The 24,244-nt window shown below is 28.4% G+C and overlaps 2 protein-coding genes across 2 annotated transcripts in view; one reads left to right on the top strand and one right to left on the bottom strand.

The window, feature by feature from the left end:
- The first annotated feature begins 9,413 nt into the window (after positions 1-9,413).
- On the top strand, positions 9,414-11,669 carry LOC129984019 (heat shock protein 70 B2-like). Its single transcript, XM_056093772.1, has one exon. The coding sequence runs from the start codon at positions 9,606-9,608 to the stop codon at positions 11,520-11,522; it is 1,917 nt and encodes a 638-aa protein (XP_055949747.1). The 5' UTR covers positions 9,414-9,605; the 3' UTR covers positions 11,523-11,669.
- Positions 11,670-13,842: 2,173 nt separating this feature from the next.
- LOC129984728 (structural maintenance of chromosomes protein 4-like) overlaps positions 13,843-24,244 on the bottom strand; it is a 46,212-nt gene continuing 35,810 nt past the window's right edge. Inside the window, exons 23-27 of the mRNA XM_056094673.1 lie at positions 23,904-24,077; positions 22,421-22,597; positions 18,721-18,953; positions 17,798-17,981; positions 13,843-16,161 (exon numbers count right to left, since the gene is read on the bottom strand). Coding sequence (XP_055950648.1) covers positions 15,586-16,161; positions 17,798-17,981; positions 18,721-18,953; positions 22,421-22,597; positions 23,904-24,077 — 1,344 coding nt within the window. The 3' untranslated portion in view covers positions 13,843-15,585. The remainder of the gene's footprint in view (positions 16,162-17,797; positions 17,982-18,720; positions 18,954-22,420; positions 22,598-23,903; positions 24,078-24,244) is intronic.

Below are 24,244 nucleotides of genomic sequence, written 5' to 3' on the forward strand. Positions count from 1 at the left end.
ATAAAGTACTACTTGCAAATCATAAAAATTCAGATAGGAAGTGACTTTACTGTAAGCTGACTTGCAATTGCTCACTAAAAAAAATGTCAAGGGATTTTCCTCAAATTGATAATATTATGTGCATGATTTTAATTAAATCAAATTAAGCATAATAAAAACAATGAATTTGGGCAGTTTCATATTGCTTATAGCAATTGTTTAGGAAGAGTCAATTTATGTTTAAACATGATTATACTCTTGTTTACAAGCATAAATTGTGCAAAGTTGATTTGATGACATAGATATTGAGAAATTGGCCTATACTGTTCAGAGTATGACTGTTAATACTACAGAGCATGTTAAAGTCTGAAATGTGGTCAATAAAGTCAAAATCTCTAGTTAAACTTTTTTTGATGATTACAACAATCTAATTTTTTTTTAACTTCAACAGCTGAAATTTTATTTATCTGCATCATTCTTGTCCATATGCTTTAAAATGCCTGCTTCCAAAATTTCGTTTCATTTCTTAAGTTCTATGATTTTTGGGGCTCCTATATATTAGTAGTTTTTTTTTTATTGTCACCTTTTATTTTTTAGATTTGTATAGAAGATGTATTGATTTCTTTCTATAATTTCTGTTGCAGGTGATATTTCTTGCTGGATCATGACTTTTATTTATATGTATGTACATAAAACAATATGTATTATAAGTAATAATTTTTAAAATAAAGATTTTATTTAAATTTTAGTTTTGCATTGTTTGCTTCTTGTAGCTGTTCTGTAAATGTTCAAAATAAAACTTCTGTCAAAAAGCACTATAGATAAAAACTGATTTATAAGTTAAAATTTTTAATTTATAAGTGCAACAGATAAAAAAAAAACTAACAATATATGATGTTGAGCTAATGCTAACCCATTATAACTCAGTCTCCTGAAAAAGCCAACATGCCAGATGTTTTGATAATTTTCCGCAAATAGTTTTACTTTCTCGTATGCAAAACGAAGGTATTGTGGAAAATTTCGAGATTTTGGCTAATTATATCCTTTTAGACCTTTTTTTATTACGTCTGTCTGTCTATTATCTTGTTGACTTAGAAAGAGTTTGAGCTAGACAGGAGAAATTTGGTATATTACATTTATTTTATATTTGTGGTTTTATATCAAATTCTGAATGAAATCCATGCTCAGGAAGTCTATCTGTTCAAGTACAAGTGAAAACGATAACTTCGTTTGTAGAATATTTTTTTTTTTGTTGTTGTTTGTTTGTTTTGCGTTTAAAAATTGATCATTTATCATAGATAAATTCCAACATTTTTTGCTCTTTGTTCTTTTTAATAAGAGGGGTTTTCTTTTTTTATAGTTTTCCAAATTTAGATATGTTGACCTACTTTTTTTTTTATTTAATCATGGTTCCTTGTGTAAATATCCATCGTTTTAATACGATACACAGTGTAAAAGAAAAACGCAGGGACGCTAAAACGGTAATTTATAGCAAAGCATGGAATGCCTGAATTTATCTTATGACAAACATTGTGGCAAACATAAATCAGTCCCTTTCTACGCATGCGCTGCCTATTGGCCGCCTTATAACTGGTCTAATGCAAACCTGGTATGAGAAAAAATTTAATATTCACTCTGTTTTCTTGAAGTACGAATGGATTAACTTTTGAAAAATAAAAAAGAGTTGCTTTTCATCGCTCATTCAATTTCTGAAGATAATACAAAATTGATTCAGTATTAGAACTCTGAATCCTTATTTTCATAAAAGTTAGACATTATTCACTTTCAAAATAGTTTATAAGTGACTGTGCGAAATAATGTAGTCATTTCTAATTCGCCGGTGACGTAATATAAGGAAAATAACATGTGGTAAAAGCAGATGATTTGCAATCACATCGATTAATTTAAATTTTTCATTAGAAATTAATGTCTATGTTAATAATCTCAACATCGTTTTAACCTGTCGAATCAACCAAATTGCGAAACATACCACTCTTTGAATAATTTGGATCATATCTTACTGCACTGCCAAAAGCACTCCCTCAAGCATCAGACATTGCCTCTGGTCGAAGTTGGGCCTCAACTCTCTTTCAACCTGTAATTTTAAACAATTCACGAGCAAAGTATTTGCAGATAAACTGTCTCTCCATATTTTCTTTCATCACTTGGAATTTCTTGACATTTATTAATTGGAGATATTGTTGAAAGCTGGGATGACAGCCTTTGTAGCTAAAAATCCCTTAATCCTCCTCATTCAAACAAGCAAAACTAAATCTCAACATTGTGATAAGAATTTTATCAAATATGATTAAATGATCACCTCCTTCAAAGTTGTGAAACAATTTTTGAACATCGCAAAAGATTTTGTGAAAAATGCGATTTATACCTGTGGTGAAGTTTTACTGAAGGTAAATATTAGGTGGTGTGCCGCCATATGCCAGTATTCTATGAAGAGGATAATGATAAAATATTGATACTTTTTGCGGTTACCATATTCTTTAGTTTCCTGTCAATTCCTTTGGGTATTACAATGAAGACTTTACATTATTCAAGTCGGTATGTTACAATGTCTATGCAATATGACCTTCAAGCCGATGACATTGGAATTTTTCTTCTTGGTTTCGGAACTGGTCTTATCATGATTTCATGCATTGCTTACACATATGTAAGTCGTGAAAGTATCATAGGTTCTATATAAAGTGACGGAACGAGAAATAATTATTCTGTAATATAGATAATATAAGAGAAACTATCGATAATAAGAGTATGGTTTTTGTATATACGTGTGTAATGATGATAAATAAGTTGGATCAAACAACGGCATGTTTTGTTTTTTTTTTTTTTTTCAACTAATAAGGATACAATGGTATGGATTTTTAAGAAATTCTCCTCTGAAATGCATTGTTCATAATAATAAACGTTAAAAGATCCAAAAAATGGCCAAATGGAGTCGCGCAATCATCATCATTCAATCATTGACGACAACGAATTATCGCCAATCCCACACAGTCAATTGCTGTTGTTTCTAATGGCACTTGTCCTAGACAAGCCCATTGACTTTAAATCCTTTGCGGATAAAGCCAACAACTTAGCTACACACGTGTCACAACCCTATTTTACGGGCGGACTTCATTCATTCACCACAGATCGTAATTTAGACCTGAATCAGAGAACGATCACCCCTGATCCAGTACCCCCAGTGGTATTACTCTCGACATGGAGGACTTTGTGACCACGACAGATTTAACGCGCGTCAGCCACCAAGCACGCGGGGAGTCTTTGGCCGGCGGGGTTCGAACTCGCAACCCAAGAGATGCGAATCCAATGCCCTACCAACCAGGCTATCCCGGCCACACAGTTGCTGAATAAGTACCAATATAAGATTCAAAATCAATTTTTTTTTAATAATTATATACAATTCTCATTTGCCCTATTTAAATATTGTCATTTTAATTAATTATTAGTGTGCAAAGTGTACTAAGAATAAAAGATGACAATGTGCTCTCTAATAGCAGAAAAAAAAATAGAGTAATACTTCAGATTAGTATTCAATTTCTCACCAAACACAATAGAATCGTGCCAATCTACCAAAAACTTGCCAAACTTCGGATTGATGGTAATAGTTACAATACATGGCCAGAAATATATAGTTTAGGATTGCATTAAAAATTATCAAAATTACATATTTGGCGAAAAATTGTCCTCAAAAGTTCGACATTGGTATTAATTCAAAGGGCATTAAGTCGGACTTCTCCTTTGGTGTTTTTGACTTTCTAAAGTAAACTATATTTGAAATCTAATTCATTCAAAGATCATTTGACTATTCTTACTTCCGTTGGCAAAATTTATATAAGTAATATGTAAAATTTATATAATGTAGTAAAATTTATATAATTTATATAAGTAATATTTTGTAAAGTAATATATATTTAAAAATTGCTTCAAAAGCCTCTGTGAATTTTTATACAATAATTCGTGAGTATAATGATTGTTTTGATGTGATGAGCATGCAGGTTGTTTTATTTTGGATACAGGTATTAAAGCTACTTGAGTGAATATTCGAAACCAAATCTGGATTATAAATGGTTGAACATACTTTGAAAAAGGTTATTAAAAATGCATTAATTGTCTTATGGTAGGTGCAAAAGGTAAAAACCAAACTGGTATTTTCCCGTTAGCCGGCGCCAGCGAAAAATCGCCGAATAATGTAGAATTCCGCCAAATTCGCATTTGGTTCACAATTGGCGACATTTGCGTTCGGCTAACGGAAAAGTACCAAACTAAACAATGGCAAGAATAATCATTTCTAGAGTGTTTGTGACCCATTTAATGTCAAATTAATGTCTGGTAGAATTAAAAATATATACAAATGTTATGTTTTTGTCTTTATATGTTTCGTAATCATCATTTAGAAATAGTCAATAGTTTAAGTACAAATACTTTTATTGGTGCATTGAAACGATTTATCTCTTAGAGATAGACCAACTGACATTTTCAATGATAACGGAACAAATTTTGTAGGATTCACCAATGAATGACCCAAAATTTTAAAGACTTCATTTAATAAAAAAATGTAGAAAAAGTAGAGGAATTTCTTGGTCCAGAGAATATTAAAGGGCATTTTAACCCTCTGGTAGCACCTGAATTTGGTGGTTTATGGGAAGCAGGGGTTAAATCGTTGAAGTTTCATCTTAAGAGGGTCGTAGGAAATAATATCCTTACTCATGAGGCATTTTATACCCTGATTTCTTAGGTAGAAACTTTGCTAAATTCACGTCTTCTGTGCCGTGACCGAATGATGATTTGGCACTTAAACCATAACATTTTTTGGCTATCTCATTATTAACATCTTTGCTTGAATATGATTTGGTAGAAATTCCAATGAGTAGATTTAATAGGTGGTAATGAGTGAAAAAACTCGCACAAACATTTTGGAGATAATGGTCGTCAGATTATTTGAATCATCTCCAATCGAACCCAAAATGGTATGTAACGGTGAAAGAGTGAGGAAATTCAAAGTGAATGAAATAGTTTTGGTAGAGGATTATCATAATTTAAAATTAAAATGGAATCTTGCAAAAATTATCTACATAAAAAGTTGGTTTAAATGTTTCCACTTTATATTGAACGTACGGAAGTTATCTATATTACCTTAGTGCATTAAAAAAAAATTAGATATTATGCATTGTTTGTTGTAAATAAAATCAACTAAAATTTATAATTGTGTACTAATATTAGTACGTTGAAAAATTTATAAATTTGTCGGGCAGTCGGTATGGTAAGTGTTATGTCTGGCCACCATTATTTTCAAAGTTTTGCAGTCGCTGACGGATCTTTGTATATGTGATGTCAGGAAAAAAGTGTAAAGTTGGAAGGAGAGAGCAGCTTGGAGGTAAACAAATGTGAAGAAATTACCATCTCTTTGCTGTGTATTTATTATTAATTATGACTATGAAGTTCCATACAGAGTTTTGACAAAGGTGAAAAATCTCAGCGACCTGTGTTTCAACCAAAACAGTATTCAATTCCGAGAATACAATCTAAGAGAATGCACTGTTGGGCAAGAAGAATATGACCCTATAAATATTGATGGTGCAATAAAAGATATGCTCTTGGAAAATGCAGATGAAAAAAATTTTAGTTCAAGCTTGAAGTTTTATTTTTTAATCACACACACACACACACACACACACACGCGCGCGCGCGCGCGCGCGCACGCACCGCACATCGTAACTATACCATTCTATTTCTAATTGGAAGTTGATTTGTGTTTTACATTCTGTTCGCTGTTATTCTTAATTTTATATAAGAATAACTTAGACTTGTGGATGCATATCATATTTGTTGTTGTGTGTATATATATATATATATATATATGTAATGATATGTCTTAATCTAATTTAAATCTTAATTTTTATCCATTTTAACTTCATTCTAAAAAGATCTCTTATTTTCTGAATCAATTCCAGCTTTTTTTTATTTAATTAATGCTACACGTATTCTATAAAAATGATCACTTTTGCATTTTCTTACGCTCCGAGTGAAGAAATAAAAATCCTTAATGATTACCATATTCTTTTAAAGATACTTAAATTCCCTTATCTAACGTATCAAAGAAATTCCTATCACAATCTCATATTATAAAATCACTGAGGAAGAAATATCACTCTTTTTGCACTTGTATCGCTATGTGAACGAAAGTCGCTTTTATCATCGCTTCTTGTACATAATATATATATGTGTGTGTGTGTGTGTGTGTGTGTGTGTGTGTAAGAACTTTGTAAAATAAATGTTTATTTTATTGTAAAACTTACATACACAGCCTCTTTATTTGTACCGTGCACAATATACAATAACAAATTTATTCTTACAAAAAAGAAGTTCTTCAGTATTTCTTTAAATTTTTAAACTTTTTGAGTTTAAGTATCTAAATAAGGAAGTAGCAAATTTGGCTTAGACCACGGGAGGCTTAAATCCACTCTACGCCATTCCCTGATATTTGTGATGTCCTGACTGAAAACAGTTTTAACTCGTTTCTATATTAGATAGATTCCATATTCAAATTTACGTGCGGATCGCGGTCTCGACTTCTGAACCAGATTGTTTCTGGTTCGAGACCCGATTCCACCGAATCCTGTCGTGTAGGCGGATCTGGTGCACGCTAAATCCGTCGTTACCAAACATCCTCCCGGTCGTGTGGTGTGGAAGTTTGGAGAGGGGAAGGTGCTGACTCAGGTGTCGACCTCATTTTTTGACCGCGGTTCAAAATTACGAGATCTGTTCCAAAATAGCCCTAGTGTTGCTTGAAAATGGGACGTTAATACAACTAAACTAAACTAATTCAAATTTATGTCTTTTCGTCTTCAAGATTTGAACTTTACACATATTTTTTTTTTTTTTTAAATTTGAAATAGGAACTTAACCTACATTTTTCATCAAAGGGACAATTCGTAACTCTCTATTAAAGCAATTGTGATTTACAAGGATTTCGTGAATTTTCATGATGCCCTTTAGAGATGTTAAACTTTGGATCAAGATTTGATGGATAAAATCGTGTTCCTTCAATCTAAATTGCTTTTAATTTAATGTTTTCTTGAAATCCATTTTATCCTGACTAAAGACTACAAGTTTATATACTTTTCGTTTTAAAATAGTTACTACTCTAGCAATTGCATCTTTATAACTGCAAGTCTAAAAAAAATTTCGTTTTGTTTATGTAAAGTCATTGTAATATCATTGGTTATTTAATAAATAAAAATTATGATTTTATCGATACTGGATAGTTAGACCAACCAAAAATAAACGCATAACTTTAGCTGATAGTACAATTTACTTAATCATTTTGAAGATATGCTATTATAAATATGAAGGAATCCTGAATATAAATTTATTTATCCTCTCAAATTGACCTTTATGTGAAATGTAATTTAAATATTTTTCATTTAAAAATGTGTAAAGAACATGTATTATTAATTCACTGTATTACATGAATTTAACATGAAGGCAATAGAAATTATTAAAAGAAGACACACTGGCATACATTTTAGAATATGTTAAATTTATATCAGGTTATATGTGCATATGCATAACAAAATGGCTATTATTCTTACCTATTTAACTGTACTGCTGATTAAAGTTCAGAGTATTTATAATTAATTTAAAATGTCTGTATTTCTTTAAGTTAGGTTTTTCAATCTCAAAAAAATAACATAATTGAATTATACAGACAGTAAGGAGCAGAGGCAAAATGTCTGTAAAGGTTTGAAACTAGCAGTATTTCCCTGAAAGTTACATGTCAAACAAGACAGCTTATTTAAGCAAGTAAAAGATAAATAAATTTAAAAAAAAATCTTATTAAAAAATTTTAAATTTTATATGTTTTGTTTTTATATGTAATGTTTATAATGTTTTTATAATTTTATTCATGATGTCTATTCAATAATTTAAGATAAAAAATATATAGACACGTGTTTCCCATAAAGGAGGGGGGGAAAAAATTTGGACATAAAAAGAAAATTTTTTTTTTTTTTTAATCATACTCCACTTGTTTTATTTCTTTAGGTTAAATGCTGCTTCAAATTGTTTTTTTTTTTAAAGAAGCATTTAACGAAAAAAAAAAAAAAACTTTAAGTTAATAGTAAAATGTCACTTTCTATTTAAGTACTTGCTTTATAAATTCCTAAAATGAGTGAATACATATTTAACTATCCTATACAAAATAGACAGAAAAAGACTGAATTTTTATTCATATTCTTTAAATGAGTTCTATTTACTGTAATGATTCCCAGGCTACAACTTTTGTTGGATCTTAACCGATCATGAGAACCCAAAATACATAAAGAGAATAATTTAGTAAGGATTTGAAATGGAATGTGATATATTGCGATAATTTAGTGATTATGTATAATTACCGGTGATTATTATAATTACCGGTGATTATTATAATCACCGGTGATTATTATAATCACCAATAAATTTAGTGAATAATCACTAGTAATTATACATAATCATTAGATTAATTTCATTTACCTTAATATAAGAAGAGTGGGAAATGATGCCGCTTTCGTAGATGAGCCATCGAGCAGAAAGTAGTTACGAAATTTCAATCTTCCATATCTAACTTGTGAATGAATATAGAAAGATAATTCACGTTAGGTGAATTGTCATTTCATCATGGCAATTTTTTTTTCTCTAAAGTTAATTAGTTTTCAACCATTAACTCGTACTCCTTTTTAATTAAATTCATGTTAATTATCATCAGTTGACTTTATTTCATTGCTTTCATCCTCATAGTTCCAACTCTTTTGAAATTAGAAGAGGACATGACGTAAATAGGGGGAGGAGTCCTTAAATCACCGGATGCATTGAATCTGCCTTTGCTTTCCTGAGAGGAATTTTTTTTAATGGCTTTAAAAAAATAACGTTAAATAACAATTATAGAAAGTATACAATTAACGCAATTAAAATTAACAAAATATAAAATTTTTAAAGATAAATGGTGATCTTTTGTGATTTTCAACATTTTTTTCCTCCTAGAAAATGTGGATCCTCTATGAAATACAATCAAGCGTGGTTTTCCACTGTATTTTTGTACGGAAGAGCATTTTCTGCTCAATTAATTTTGAAATGAATAATGAAATTTAGCTTTTTATTGTTTTTATTTTACAAAAATTTTATTACTCGTACTTAATATTTTTTCTTAGTAAATAAAAATAACATGTAACTTCTAATATTTGTCAAGCTTACTAATGTTTATTAATTTACTCTATAGATGGCAGCACAAATGATATTCATGAAAAAAATATTAAAATTCGTTTCGCGGTTATTCGTGAAATTTTTCACCCAGATGGCAGCACAACCGAAATTAAGTCATTTTTCTAGATAAATCTAGAGTATTCATTGGACGCTATAAATAGGGGAAAGGAGTGATGTCGTCATGATTTGTTAGTAAACAAGCCAGTGGAAAAAGCGAAAGCCAAAGCGAGGGACATTCGACTTCATCTACGACTTGTTATTCATATCAACTGCGTTTTCTTAGTTCTGTGCGATATTAATATCCGTGTTTTCTGAAATTACTGCTGAGAGCTTGCTTTCTACTTGTGGGAAAAGAGACAGCTAAGTTAAAAATGGGAAAAGCGCCGGCAATCGGCATTGATTTAGGAACAACGTATTCGTGTGTGGGAGTCTTCCAGCATGGAAATGTTGAAATAATTGCCAACGACCAAGGCAATCGAACAACTCCAAGCTATGTGGCTTTTACTGATACTGAGCGACTCATTGGAGATGCAGCAAAATCGCAAGTTGCCCTGAATCCAGAAAATACCATTTTTGATGCAAAAAGATTAATTGGAAGGAGGTATGATGATCCCAAGATTCAACAAGACCTGAAGAACTGGCCCTTCAAAGTCATAAACCATGGAGGAAAGCCAAAAATCTCTGTCGAGTTCAAGGGTGAGCACAAGCTCTTTAATGCTGAAGAAATTAGTGCCATGGTATTAACTAAGATGAAAGAGACTGCTGAAATGTATCTGGGACAAAAAGTGACCGATGCTGTCATCACAGTTCCAGCATATTTCAATGATTCCCAGAGGCAAGCTACAAAAGATGCTGGTAAGATTGCTGGATTGAATGTGTTGAGAATCATTAATGAGCCTACAGCTGCTGCTCTAGCCTATGGACTAGATAAGAATTTAAGTGGAGAGAAAAATGTCCTTATCTTTGATTTAGGTGGAGGAACATTTGATGTTTCTATTCTTACTATTGATGAAGGATCTCTTTTCGAAGTAAAATCAACAGCAGGAGATACCCATTTAGGAGGCGAGGATTTTGATAATAGAATGGTTAATCATTTTGTAGAAGAATTTAAACGTAAGCATCGTAAAGATCTTGGATCTAGCCCAAGAGCATTAAGGAGACTGAGGACTGCTTGTGAAAGAGCTAAAAGGACTTTATCTAGCAGTGCGGAAGCCAGCATTGAAATTGATGCTCTGTTTGATGGTATTGATTTCTATGCCAAGATAAGTCGAGCTAGGTTTGAAGAACTGTGCATGGACCTTTTCCGCTCAACTCTAGAGCCTGTGGAACGTGCTCTTTCGGATGCTAAGCTTGATAAGAGCTGTATTCATGATGTTGTTTTGGTTGGTGGCTCTACACGCATTCCTAAGATTCAAAAATTGCTTCGGGATTTCTTCAATGGTAAAGAACTATGCATGTCTATTAATCCAGATGAAGCTGTTGCTTATGGTGCTGCTGTTCAAGCTGCAATTTTGACTGGAAGCAAGGATGATAAAATTAAAGATGTTCTTCTAGTGGATGTTGCACCTCTTTCTTTAGGTATTGAAACAGCCGGTGGTGTTATGACTAAGATTATAGAAAGAAACTCGCGTATACCATGCAAAACTTCACAAACCTTCACTACTTACTCTGACAACCAACCTGGTGTAGATATCCAAGTTTATGAAGGAGAACGAGCCATGACAAAAGATAATCATCTTCTTGGTAAGTTCCTGCTCGCTGGAATACCACCTGCACCAAGAGGAGTACCACAGATAGAAGTTACATTTAATCTTGATGCTAATGGAATCTTGAATGTGTCGGCTACTGACAAGTGTTCTGGAAATACTCGAAGCATCACAATCACAAATGATAAAGGTAGGCTTTCCAAAGCTGAAATTGAAAGGATGTTAGCTGAAGCTAAACAGTATGAGCGAGAAGATAAAGAACAATGTCAAAAGGTGCAAACAAGGAATTATCTTGAGAGTTACATATATTCTGTAAAGCAAACGGCCGAATCAGCACCTGATGATCGTCTATCTTCTTCTGATAAGGCAAAAGTCAAAGAAATTTGTGAAGAAGTTATCCAATGGCTAGACAATAACACTCTTGCTGAGAAGGATGAAATAGATCATAAAATGAAAGAAGCTCAATCACAGCTTTCCCCTATCATGACTAAATTACATCAAGGAGGAACACCAAATACTGGCCAGGGAGCAAAGGCTACTAATGCTGGTGGTGATGGGCCAGTAATTGAAGAAGTTGATTGAATTTTGGTAATCTAATATTAATATATAACAAATTTGTTTTTATTAAGCTTAACTACTTAAATTTTTTATTTCTAAAGGTACAGCTGTATAGAAAATTTTCTATAGTTCCTATTGTTTATAGAATATTATATTTGTATATTTTAATGGCTTTATTATAGTGCCATGATTTGTAATGCTTGTATTATTTGTGATATAAATAAAGAATATTAAGTCTGTATTATATAGTGTCTTTATTTAAACTTCAAACTACAGTTTTATTTGAGTAAATTTAGAAAACAAAATCTTTATATTAAGAAATTGAAATCTGTAATAGATAAAAACCCTAATCAGATTTATAATTAACTAAGAAAATCAAGGAATAAATTTCTAGAATTTGATATAGTATTTTAAAATAGATGTTGCATGTTTATATATATCATTCAAAATAATGACAATCGCCTCATTTTTAACATGAATCTTATTTCTACCCACCCCAAAAAATAACTATTAAATTATTTTATATGACCAAACATGTTATTAATGTTTATACTAAGTCCCAAAATATAAAAACTTAATTTTCTGGGGGAAAATGTAACAATAATCAAAGCTAATTTGTAAAATTAGCTAGTTTAATAAAAGTATATATGTATTATTCACTTTATTTTGTATGTTTTATTAGCTCCTTAATAAGAGATTAAGGGCATTAGCCTGAAAGAGAATTAAATACTTCAGGATTTATTTTTGAAATTTGTTCGCACATCTAATTAAAATAAGACATTTTGAATATTATTTTTTGTGTCTGAATATAAACATAATATTGTCAGATATAACTAAGGAAAAGTACTGTCTTATATTGAAAGCAAGTCCTAAAACAGGGTAGTAGTTAAAAAGTACTTTTATTTAGAGAAAAAAAAATAATATTTACTTTATAAAATACCACCTTGGTATTGTATGTACTTTTCATTTAAATAACTGACTCTTAATTTTGTCAAAAATAAATCTTAGTGGCAGTTAATTATTTAATTTTTTTTATGATGTATATATAAAATGTTATCTTTTCTGGGTGCATGTTGTTAAATAGATAACATTATTCTTTTGCAATTTTAAATAAGTATAATAGACAATTATAACTTAGTTTTAAGTAAAAATATAATCATATTATATATATTCAAAATTGGAACATAAATTGTTAAAGAAATTCATGCTTATTTGATATTTAATTCTTTATCACTTATAATAAATAAAATTACATTTGATCATTAATAGTTTCTATATTTTCCCAATTCTCTTGCTCTTTTTATAATAATATAACTTGGGTGAGAATTTAAATTTACACAGTGCATCTATATTTGTGAATAATTCATATTTATTTATAATGTTTAAAAGATACAGGGAAGATATTCACATTAGCTGAGAAAAATTTTATTTTGAATAATACATGGCAAAATCATGACAACGTTTTAGATAATGGAAACTATACGCATGTTTTTAAAAGTATATTCACCCTTAGGCTGAATTAAATACAGAAGTCGGTTTTATATAAAATTATTTAACTGGTAATTGTTTTATGCAGCTTTTTTCTTCCTTATACTTTCTTGTGAAAATAATAATAAAAGAATTGGTTGTAATAAAAATAAAAAAATTTAAGAATAAAGATTATAGTATTCCTTTCATTATTCTTGAATTGCTGAAATGTTTGAAATGATTTTAGCAAATAACTGGTTTGCAAAGATTATCTTTTAAGTGTAATACAGTTTTAATAAAACTCTCAACGAACATTTAGAAATTTCAGTGTTCTATTTTAGAAATCTAATAGCTGTTCTATTCACTGTTATGTACTTGCTAATTCTTTCTTGTTATCTCATTTAAAATCCAAGCTAAATCTAAAACAAGAAATCATTAAATTTCAACTAACTCAGTAACTTAATAACTGAATTGAAATATTTTCATAAAATATACAAAGATAATGGATGAAATCTTGGAACATCAGAGTAGGGTTTTTTTTTTAATTATTATTTAAAACAAAATGTTTTGTTATTTTTAAAACTATTTTTTACCAAGAATGTTTATGCATTGACCATAAAAAATAATTAACGATCCACAATAAGAATTCCAAACTTCTAACTTGAAGAGTAATAATATATTTTTATAAATCCAATTATATTGCAGAAAAGAAGAATAATGTTTAGATATACAGAAACAACAATATTTTTTTTTATGTAATTGTATACTTTTAAAATAAGCATCCATTATAATAATCACAAATCTAAAAATTCATTCAAACTATGCTTTAAAAATGAAAAAAATATTTAATATGCAAACTTAAATCAAAAACCCAGGATAAATTTATCATTGTCTCATACATTATATTATTAATACATACAGCATATGTAATGTAATATATAATACTATACATGTAATAACAATGGGAATGATCAGAATTTCATTACAGCAATGAAGATTTTTGTTGCAAAATTGTTTGGCATAGAAATTGATATGGTAGAAAAGATAATTTTTCTAATTTTCATATGGTATAAAAATCTTTAATGAGGCTATTATAGAAAAGCCCAGGTGTTTCTTTTTTATTATTAACTACATTTTTAAAAAAAAATAGCTCCAAGATGTACATTCTCACAATCCAAAACATATTTCGGTGAAATTTAGTAATTCTTGGTTCAATGATCTACCTAATATATTGTATATATACATTCTCTTTTGCTAATAGTTGAGACTAAATAATTAAGCATTCTCCCTTATTGAAATTTGCATTATTTATAAGTTAAATTCACCTAATTTATTTTCAATAAATTAAAATGCAAGACAATAATATGAGTAATGAGGTGAAAAATTGAATATTGGGTAAATTTCTAATTCAGTTTTATGGGTATCATATTTCTATAAGATATGAAGCATTTATCACCTTCCTCTTCCCTAAAAAAATGAAAATTTTTAAAGAATTTAATTGAATAAATTTGAAATGAAGATATTTCTTTTCTACAAAGTAATGGTAGTTATCATAATACCCATTAACTCCTAAACATCCCAAATTTTCAAACAATATTAATAAAAATATACATAGAATGTTCTACAATAAGCTGCAATTTTGCAAAATGAAATGATGTATAATATTATTGGAAAGTTCATATATTTGTTTTCTCGAGAAAAATGGAGAGAAAAAAATATCTATCTTAAATTTAAAAAGTGCTCGTTTCTTTTATAGTGTATAAATTTTCAGTAAACTCAGATTTGACACATGCTTGAAGGAAGGAAAAACAAAAACATCATGAAATTTATATAATGTAATTAATTATGCCAAACATAAGCACTGTGAGGTACAAGTATGATTTATTGACTAATAAAATGAATAACTTTATATTTATATATTAGTATTTAAGATGTTAAAAATACTATAGAATTATTATAGAAAAAAATCAATTTCAAGAATTATAAAATTTGATTCCAAAAATACTGAACTCAGCAGAAATGTGTTCATATCAGGTAAACTGTATTCTTTTTCATTTTTTTATAAACCACAGTAAATTTACTATTATTGTTAAGAAATGAAATTTTTCATTGTCATGATTTTTTTTTTTTAATTTTAAAAGAATTTTGTTTAAAAAATGGTAGAAAAATCATAAAAATTGGCACCACAATTAATTTATAGAAATTTTTGCTGTACATTTAGATCTAATATATTTATTTCCTCTAACATAATTGATTAGTTTACTTCAATAAATTATTAATTAAACCAAATTCTAGAATAGTAGTATATGTAGCGCTATATAACAATAAATGAAAATAATCACTGAAATACTTTTAAATTGGGTGGTGACTGATAGAAATATTATAATTTTATACTTTTACCATAGTGTTTATATATGAAATATGACCAAATACCAATGAATTTCAGGTTATTTCCTTAAACTAACTTTCAAAGTTTTATGGGTATTTAATATAACTTAAATAATAGGTAGCAATATTTTTGAACAATAATTAATACTTTTAAATGAGAAAAAGCATATAAAATAGCTTTGTAAAAATGCTGCAAATGATCATAATAAGATACAGTACACCTGTTCAATAGTTATTCTTTGCAATTTTTTTGTCTTGGAATATTAATGACAAAATCATCGTCATCAGACCACACACTGTCATTTTCCACTTCGACAATTTTCCGTTTTGGTGTTTGTAACTTAGAGAGGTTGGACCTAGTGGATCTGCTGAGATTCTCTTTATCTTTACTCACATTTTCAATAAGAGAAGTTTCAGTTTTACTTCTATTAATTTCTTTATCTTTTGTATCATCACTTGGAATAGAAATCTTCTTGGTAATCACATTTCCTTGTTCAACCAAGGTTTCCTTGGAAGAATAATCAACTAGCTCATTTTGCCTGTGACTGTCATCAGTTTTCTTGAGTGATGTTTCTGAAAATTCCTTACTACTCTCATAGTGATAAGGAATAGGCTTAATAGTTCTCAGTTTATCAAAATCTGCATTCTCAGCCCTTTCCCTATTTGCAATAGTTTCTTCAGGTGGTGGGTGAAAATGAACATCTTTGGTACAGTTGTTTGTTTTATAAATACCAATAAGATGATCAGCAAGCATGAACATGTTCTCACGAAGAGAAATAACAATGAATTGAGCATTTTTGGTGCAGTCCTGCAAGAAAGAATAAAATATAACTGTAAGAAATAAAAAAAAATTTTAAAAAGCCAATGCAGTCTTTTTTATTAATTAGTCAATGAAGTCAATTCATACTAATTTGTTAGGTAAATTATGCATCTCACTGTCTTAGAATTAAATTAGTATCTAGTATTCTGATTTTAAGAGCAATTCTTTAGTTTCTTAAGTGTTTATATTTTGCTTAAGTGTTTTCATTTGGAAGTAATTCTAGTTCCTACATTATACTTTAATTAAAGTAAGCAGATTTTAATTAGTTTTTAAACTTTGTTTAGTTTGAGAGTATCTTTTCTTTATAGCTAACTTATTCATGCTCATAAAAATTATTAGAGTTCATCTAATCTAAATTGCATAGAGTTTATTTTTAAAATATCGAATTACTTCAATCGTGTGAAAGATTATTTTTATTATTTAAATTATTTTATAATCAGCTAAATTCTCTAAATATATCAAAGTGCAGGCTAACTTAATTAAGTTAAGCTCTTAAAATAGCAATACATAGCCTAATACAAGTTTTGAAAAATTCCCATTAAATTATCAGCTTATACTTTTAACAACTGAAATTGCTAAAACTTGAAAAATACCTTTTTGATATTAAATGTTTATAAATATCCTTCAGTTTTGCATTAAAACAACCAAACACTATTTATAAAACATGCTCTTTACTAAAAGATTTTTTTACAAAATGTAAAAACAGTGTGAGATGTTAGATGACATACAAAATTATATTTGTCATTAGACTGATTTTGCAAGTATCAACTATATTAATTATGTTTTTCCTTGGATGTTTTTGACTGTATCTTTTTCTTTAATCCAGTTGTTGAAATTCAAAAGTTTAATCAACTATTTGCAATGAGAAAACTCATTAAATTATTTTAAAGATAAGAAAAGAAAAAAAAACTATTTTCTGGCAATTGATTTATTTTAAATTTATGTTCGTAGTCACTTCTAAAAGCACTATGATATTTTCCCTGAAACAAAATTTATCAACTATTACATTTCAGAATAACTTCAAACTTCAGAAAACATGGGGGGGGGGGGAATCAAGGATAATTATTTACATTCCGTTTTCATAAATCTATTAATGATTCAAATGCAGAAATCCAAATATGGTTATATTTGATAAATTAAAGCATGTACACAGATTTCAGTCTATTCAAGTAAAAGTAATAAACAATTCTGAAACAGCTAAAAAACAAAACTATTAATATATATATAATATTTTAAGCTGTCCCATTATTAAATAAAAAGAATACAAATAACATTTTTTATTGCAATGCAAAAAGTAATAATTCGTGAAGTCCAAAGTTAAATGTTATAAATGATTTAGTTGTTCCAGATAGATGCAAATTGCACAAAAGACTAATCATCAAATGGCTGCTCATCTTAATTAGTAAGAATAAACAGCCAGAATTTTAGCTAAAAACCACTAATTTCCGTTTTTAGGGTTGTAGTTGAAACAGTCTGAATTGTCAAATTTGGAGTCATCAATTGAGGGGAGAAAAAATTATTGATCATAAAGACCAATAATTTTTCGGACCTGACAAAATTTAGACAAGTCAGTGAACCTGTAACATAAAAAAAAGGAATCATAAGAAAAAGGGCTTAGAAATACCTTTATATAAGAACCAATGATGGAGACATTTCTAAAATCAAGAGCAGCATCTATTTCATCCATCACAAAAAAAGGTGTACTTCTATAATAATGTAAAGCAAACACCAGAGACAAGGAGCTCAATGTTTTTTCACCTCCAGAAAGATTGCGAATGCTCTTCCATGACTTTCTCAAAGGTCTCACACTACAAACAAAAGAGAGAGAGAGAGAGAAGAAACTGGTTATCATATGTATGTTTACATTAATTTTTTTTTTTTTTAATTAATCATATTTCATTTTTTGAAGAGCTGACTTTACACTGCTCTATTGCATCTTTAACTAAATAATAGATACAAATATATAGAAACACACTGTAATTTTGCAATTAAATATTTACCATTAAAAATTTACATTAATTTACACATTATACTCAATTACTCGAACGTATAATAAATTTCCCTGACTTTTCCCGCCCTCCCAGAATTTCCAGACGATTCCTGGTCGGATGACTATACATATACCATGGCCATTAATGTCGATAATTTTCTGAGGAATAAGTATGCTATTCTTATACAATGCATTCATAGATACTGGAACTTCTTAAAAATTAATTTTGAAAAAAAAAAAAAATCTTTTAAAATTCTAAAGCAAAAAAAAAAAAGTATTAAACTTTGAAATTTGCATTCCATTAAAAACATTGACCTAATTATTTATGTTTTATCAAGTAGTTTATGGCTTCATTATTTATAAATTCAACATATCCCTGAATAGAATGAATACACTAAACAATATCTTAGTAGTATTTAGTCAGCACTACTAAATGGATGATTCCTTTTTCAAAACTAATATGTAATTAATTTTCCTTAGATATGTGTTTTGAATACATTTTAACTAGCTCTTAAATGCTTTAGAACAATTTCACTTTAAAAAAAAACAACCCTTACCTGAATTCAATGCCTTCAGAAAATGGATCAATCGAATCTACAAGTTCCAGTTCAGCATCACCTCCCAAGGTCAACATCTGATACAGTTCTTTGACTTTAAGAGTTATGATGTTGAATCCTCTCATGAATTCTTCCAATCTGTGTTTACGAAAATTTTCATAGTGGTTACGATAGTGATCTCGCTCTAATACTGTTTCTTCCAAATCTTGAAGTTTCATTTTATATATTTCTTCCTAAAATCAAAATGCAACAAGTTTGAAATGTCCAGAATATATTTTTTAAATTGTGGATGCATAATCTACAATAACAAGTGTGAGATATTGCTGCAAGAACTAGTCACCTTACTTACACACACACACACACGCGTGCGCACGCACACAAAAAAAAACTTTTTACATCATGCATACATAAACAAGTGTATTTTCAAATTTATAATAATGCATTGTTTTTATTAATAAATGTTTAAATTTTAATATTGATTTCTGTAACACTGCAAAAGAACAAAGTCTTCTGCTTTGAAACAAATTTTTGGTTTTGACAACTTAAAAACATTATTAATCTCAAAATTAAGCTATCCTTTGTAAAGTTAACAATAAAAATGTGATATATTTTTCAACATTTGTTAAAATTAACAAGCTAGTAGTTAATTTGGATGGATATGCCATTTCTGAAAATGTTGACATTGATATAGAAGCACATGAATTAACAAACTTTGACTAAAAAACATATGATCAAAAATTTTGTATTTTATTTTTTATATCTGCAGCAATAAATATTCAACATGGCTGAGATGGAAAGTATAAATTTCCTCCAATGCTAACTCGCAATATTTAGCAATTTAGAACATTTTATTTGCAGCCTTTTAAAGCATTCCAGGATGGATACCATCATAAGTTGGCAAAACTGCCAAAGATTGATGGCAGAACAATGCTATGTTCAAAATAAATTTTTTAGACCATTTTTTTTAACAGAAAAGAGTAATAGCACTTAGAATTGTTCAGCCTATAAAAAAAATTATTGCTTTATACTTCTGAGATTTAGCAAAGGGCTTTTATAAACATTTCACATTTTGAAAAATTGATAAAAACCTGCTTTTGAATCTATATGCAAAAATAAATAATTTTTTAAACATTAGCTTTAAAAAAATTACAGAAAAATGTTATATATTTTACAAAATAAATAAATAAATGGAGATGATTTCACAATTTATAGTTTTTATAAGTAATGGAAACAAATTCAAGGAATTAAAAAGGCATCAGCTCTGTACTTAGAAGTAAAACAAAAATACAAAATGACAGTTAATGCATTTTTTAAAATTAGCATAAGATCATATATCTCATTATCTTAAAATTTAACAGCACTCAACAAGTGGAGAATCTTATGTAATGAATTGCTTTAAAGTTTTGAATTTTATATACAGCAAAGAATTTTTTTTTTTTTTTTTTGTCACAATGTTAATACGTTTAACATGATTTAACTATTCAATGAAGCAGTGCCATTTGCTAAAATTTGATTACAATTAAAATAATTGTTGTAAATTGCATCTAAAAGTAATTTTCCAAAAATTAGTTAAATGTTTAAAAAAATGTATTTATTTTTTTAAAAAAATGGTAAATTAAAAAGTCACCTTTTTAAACCGTGTGAAAATAATTTTTTTGTGCGATAATAAGCCTTGATGTTATGGCAGAAACATGTTAAAATTCTGTTTTTATTTTTTAATTAAACTTCTAATCAAATTTTTGAAAAATCCATTCTTAGTAGGCCTCTAATATCTGAGAGGTAAGTTTCTGCCAAATTTCATGTTTCTAATTTCAATAGTTTGTGCTTCGTACTGCTCTGTCAATCAAGACGATTCTCTATTAGGTATAGAAAAATTTTATTGGGAAACGAAAGGAAAAAAAAAGGGGGGGGGGGGGAGTTTCTCGCTACACATATATATATAAATATTTTCCCTGGAAGTTTTTGTCTGCTGTTTTCCAGAACATTAATTTATCGACATAAATAGCTGGGAAAAGACAGCCTAACTAAAGCTCAACTACTGTTACTATTATGATTTTATGGTTTAACAAGTCTCTTATTTAAAAGGACATATATATACATAGTGATTAATCTTTCTTTTCCATTCAAGCATTAATTTAAACGCTTTTACAGTACCTAAACTGTTTTGGCTAAAGCTAAACCTACCTCCATTGCGATTCGATATAAAAACGATGAATTAACAAATTATAATACCATCAAATTATCATTGCAATAATTCATATATAATGTAAAAAATGGGGTAAAAAATAATTTTTAGATAAATATATAGAATACAAAAGTAAAATAATAATAATAGACATTAATACACACAAAATGGCAGCACAATTTGAATGAGAATCCATTATAAACTAGATGCATGAAAGTTGTCCTTCAGATTTGAAGGAATTTGCCAAAGAGAGCATTAACAATACTACATGGTCAAAATTTCAATTTCCCAGAAATGTAAATATAAATCTTCCACAGCCTGGTGCATGGGCCGAAACACAGATGGTCTCTATTTAAGACAACCAGTAAATCCTCAGTTGCCAACAATGTTTCATTCTACTTATGAAAAAATATCAAAGAATTATCTTATTCGATAAAAACTACCACTTTATTAAAAAAAATTCAGTTTTATAATAAACTTCCTGGAATTTTCCCAATCTCCCAGATTTTCCCGATGATTCCCAGTTTCCTGGTCAGCTGGACATTTTGTTTTTACAAAATTAAGTAATTTTAAGGCATATAAAAAATGGTTTCTAAATTTAAGCACTTTTCATGATGCTACACACCTTGAAGAAATTAATTTTCTAAAATTTCAATGCAAACACTTAAAAGGTAAAAACAAAATGACTCAAATAAGATTTCCAAATTTAGTTCTTTTAATTCCTTTCATGGTTCACAGATTGGTCAACAGGAAACTAATATGCTCATTTACTAAATATCATATATTTAAGTAATGATTCTATAAAAGTGAAATTTATAGCTGCTTAACTAGTGTTAAGAATTACTAACAAACACTCAATAGCATTCATATATATAAAAAATTTCATTAGTTAAGCATAAAAATTTCATGCTGAGAATTATATAAATATTACTTAGAAATTACTTAAAGTATATCTTTGATAATGTGACAATTTGGATGCAAATTTAAAAATTTTAAATTTTGATGCCAATTTGCGAGCAAATGTAATTTTCAATTTTAAAGCAGAAATCAAAATCCAATTCCATTTTTCAACTCCATTATCATGCAGAAAAGTACATATATGATGACTGTAATACCAGAAATGATGTTTTTAGTATTATAGATAAGTTTAATTCATTTCTTTGAATTTCTATAATAGTTTTTTAATTATTCCAGCAAAGATTTTGGAATTATCATTAAATGTATACGAACTCGATTCTCTTAGTCTAATATGTGTGTGTGTGTGTGTGTGTCACAATTTAACTGACAAAATATTCATTACTAGCTGCTTTTGGCAACAAATTCATTTATTACGAATATAAACTATTCTGGTTGTCAATCTATTAATATGGGATGCAATTTTCTTCTTTGTTACCTGATAAAACTGAAAAGTAATAAATCTATTCCTCATGTATTATATATTTGTATAAGATGGAAAATATATTAAAAAATCAAAATGCAATATAATACCCATGAAATATTAGATCAAAGACTTACCTTACGTTTAAATTCAGCAATGGCACCAAGATCAGGATTCATGCCTTTTATTTGGTTTTGAATTTCACCAATTTCATAATGCAAAGAATTGATTGATATTTTATTGATTTCTTTTTCTGTGAGAACTGGGAGTTCAGTAGGTCCTTCTTCAACATCATTTAATTCCAGTTTAGACAACTATAATCAAAATAAAATGTATAATTAACATTTAAGGTATATTATTGTGGATTTCTAAATAGTTCCAAAGTAAAAAAAAATTCCGGAAAATTTTGAAAAAATACATTGCTTATGTTCAAATGCATTGTTTTCTTAATGTGATGAAATACAATCATTAACAAATAAGAAATTATTAAATGAATGAAAATACAAACTACACACAGAGATGACAATTTTAAAATACATGAATTTATTTTACTATATTCCAAATATATATTATTCTTTAATACATTTTATTAAATCTCAAATGCTTATTATCTTTTCATATATTTAAATCTCATATGCTTATTATTTTTTCATGAATGTTATTATATTCAGAAAAATGTGCAACCATGAAAAATGTTATTAAATCCATAAAGACGTATGTTCTGTATACTTATTCAAAAACAAGCACTAAACTTAACAAGCTGCAATTTTTTTAAAAAACAAAAATAGAGAAAATATTTATGATATAGAAACATAAATATGGTTTCAGAAAAACATAATAAATAAAATACAAAAGATAAATGTCACTAAAAAATATTTTAAGAAGTTTTAAAGGTAATATAAAGATAATTATTGTACTTTAAAAATTGAAAAATATAATATATATATATATATAAAAGTCTTAAATTGAAAATATTATTTATTGATAACAAAAGCAAATTATAGTATAAAATTCCAAATAAAATTTAATTTTTATTGTCTTCTAAGCAATCTGATACTGAGATGCAGGTATACGTTTCAGCTTCAAAGGACACTTCTGATGGAAAATTTTTGTGTTCAGCTTCTAAATAACCAGTGCCTTCTCAACTTTGTTTAATATAACTATTTAAATTGGGTAATTTATCATAAATAAATATTGCAGGATAATATTTGATAGCTTGTGTCCTTTGTTAGTTTTTTTTTATAAAAAATATTCTACAGTTATTTTTGCAATAATAGTGAAAAATCACTTGAAATAAACAAGACCAATTACATCACAAGGATAAATGGAGTGCAGAAGTGGGAAGGGGAAAAGTATGTGGCTTTGAAAGGATAAAACTAAATATTTCATCTATGCAAATTCTTTGTCATGATTGGCAGCCAAAACATCTATACCTTCTAGCTCTTCATCAATAGGTAAATGTCAATAAAATTTAATTTAATCTTATTTTGATAAAAAGAGAAAATATTAGAATCAATATTTTTAAATCAAAACACTAATAAGAACAATCAATAAAATAATACATATATTCTGGTTTACACAATCACTTCACAACTGGTTTTATGAATTACAAATTCTCACCTGGTTTTTCAGTGTTTTGAGTTGACTCTGCTTGCTTCTTATTTCTACATCCAGTAGTTTTAATTTATTTTTATATTCGATCATCTCACTTTTAATCTCATTCACTTTTGAAGACAAGCCTTTAATTTCACCAGAAACAGCAGCTTTCTGAACTTGGCACAGCATTAGGGCATCCTATTAAAATGAATAATTAACAAATTTGAAATAAATGACATATTCTTAATTTACACATCACATTTAATCAAAAGTTAATGAATTATTTAATAAATAAATAAAACAATTAGCTTGTTTTGTTTTTAAATTTTGATAACCATCAACTTTAAGAAATATTCCTGCCCTAA

Source organism: Argiope bruennichi, chromosome 9 (genome assembly GCF_947563725.1).
Source record: "Argiope bruennichi chromosome 9, qqArgBrue1.1, whole genome shotgun sequence".
NCBI lineage: Eukaryota > Metazoa > Arthropoda > Arachnida > Araneae > Araneidae > Argiope > Argiope bruennichi.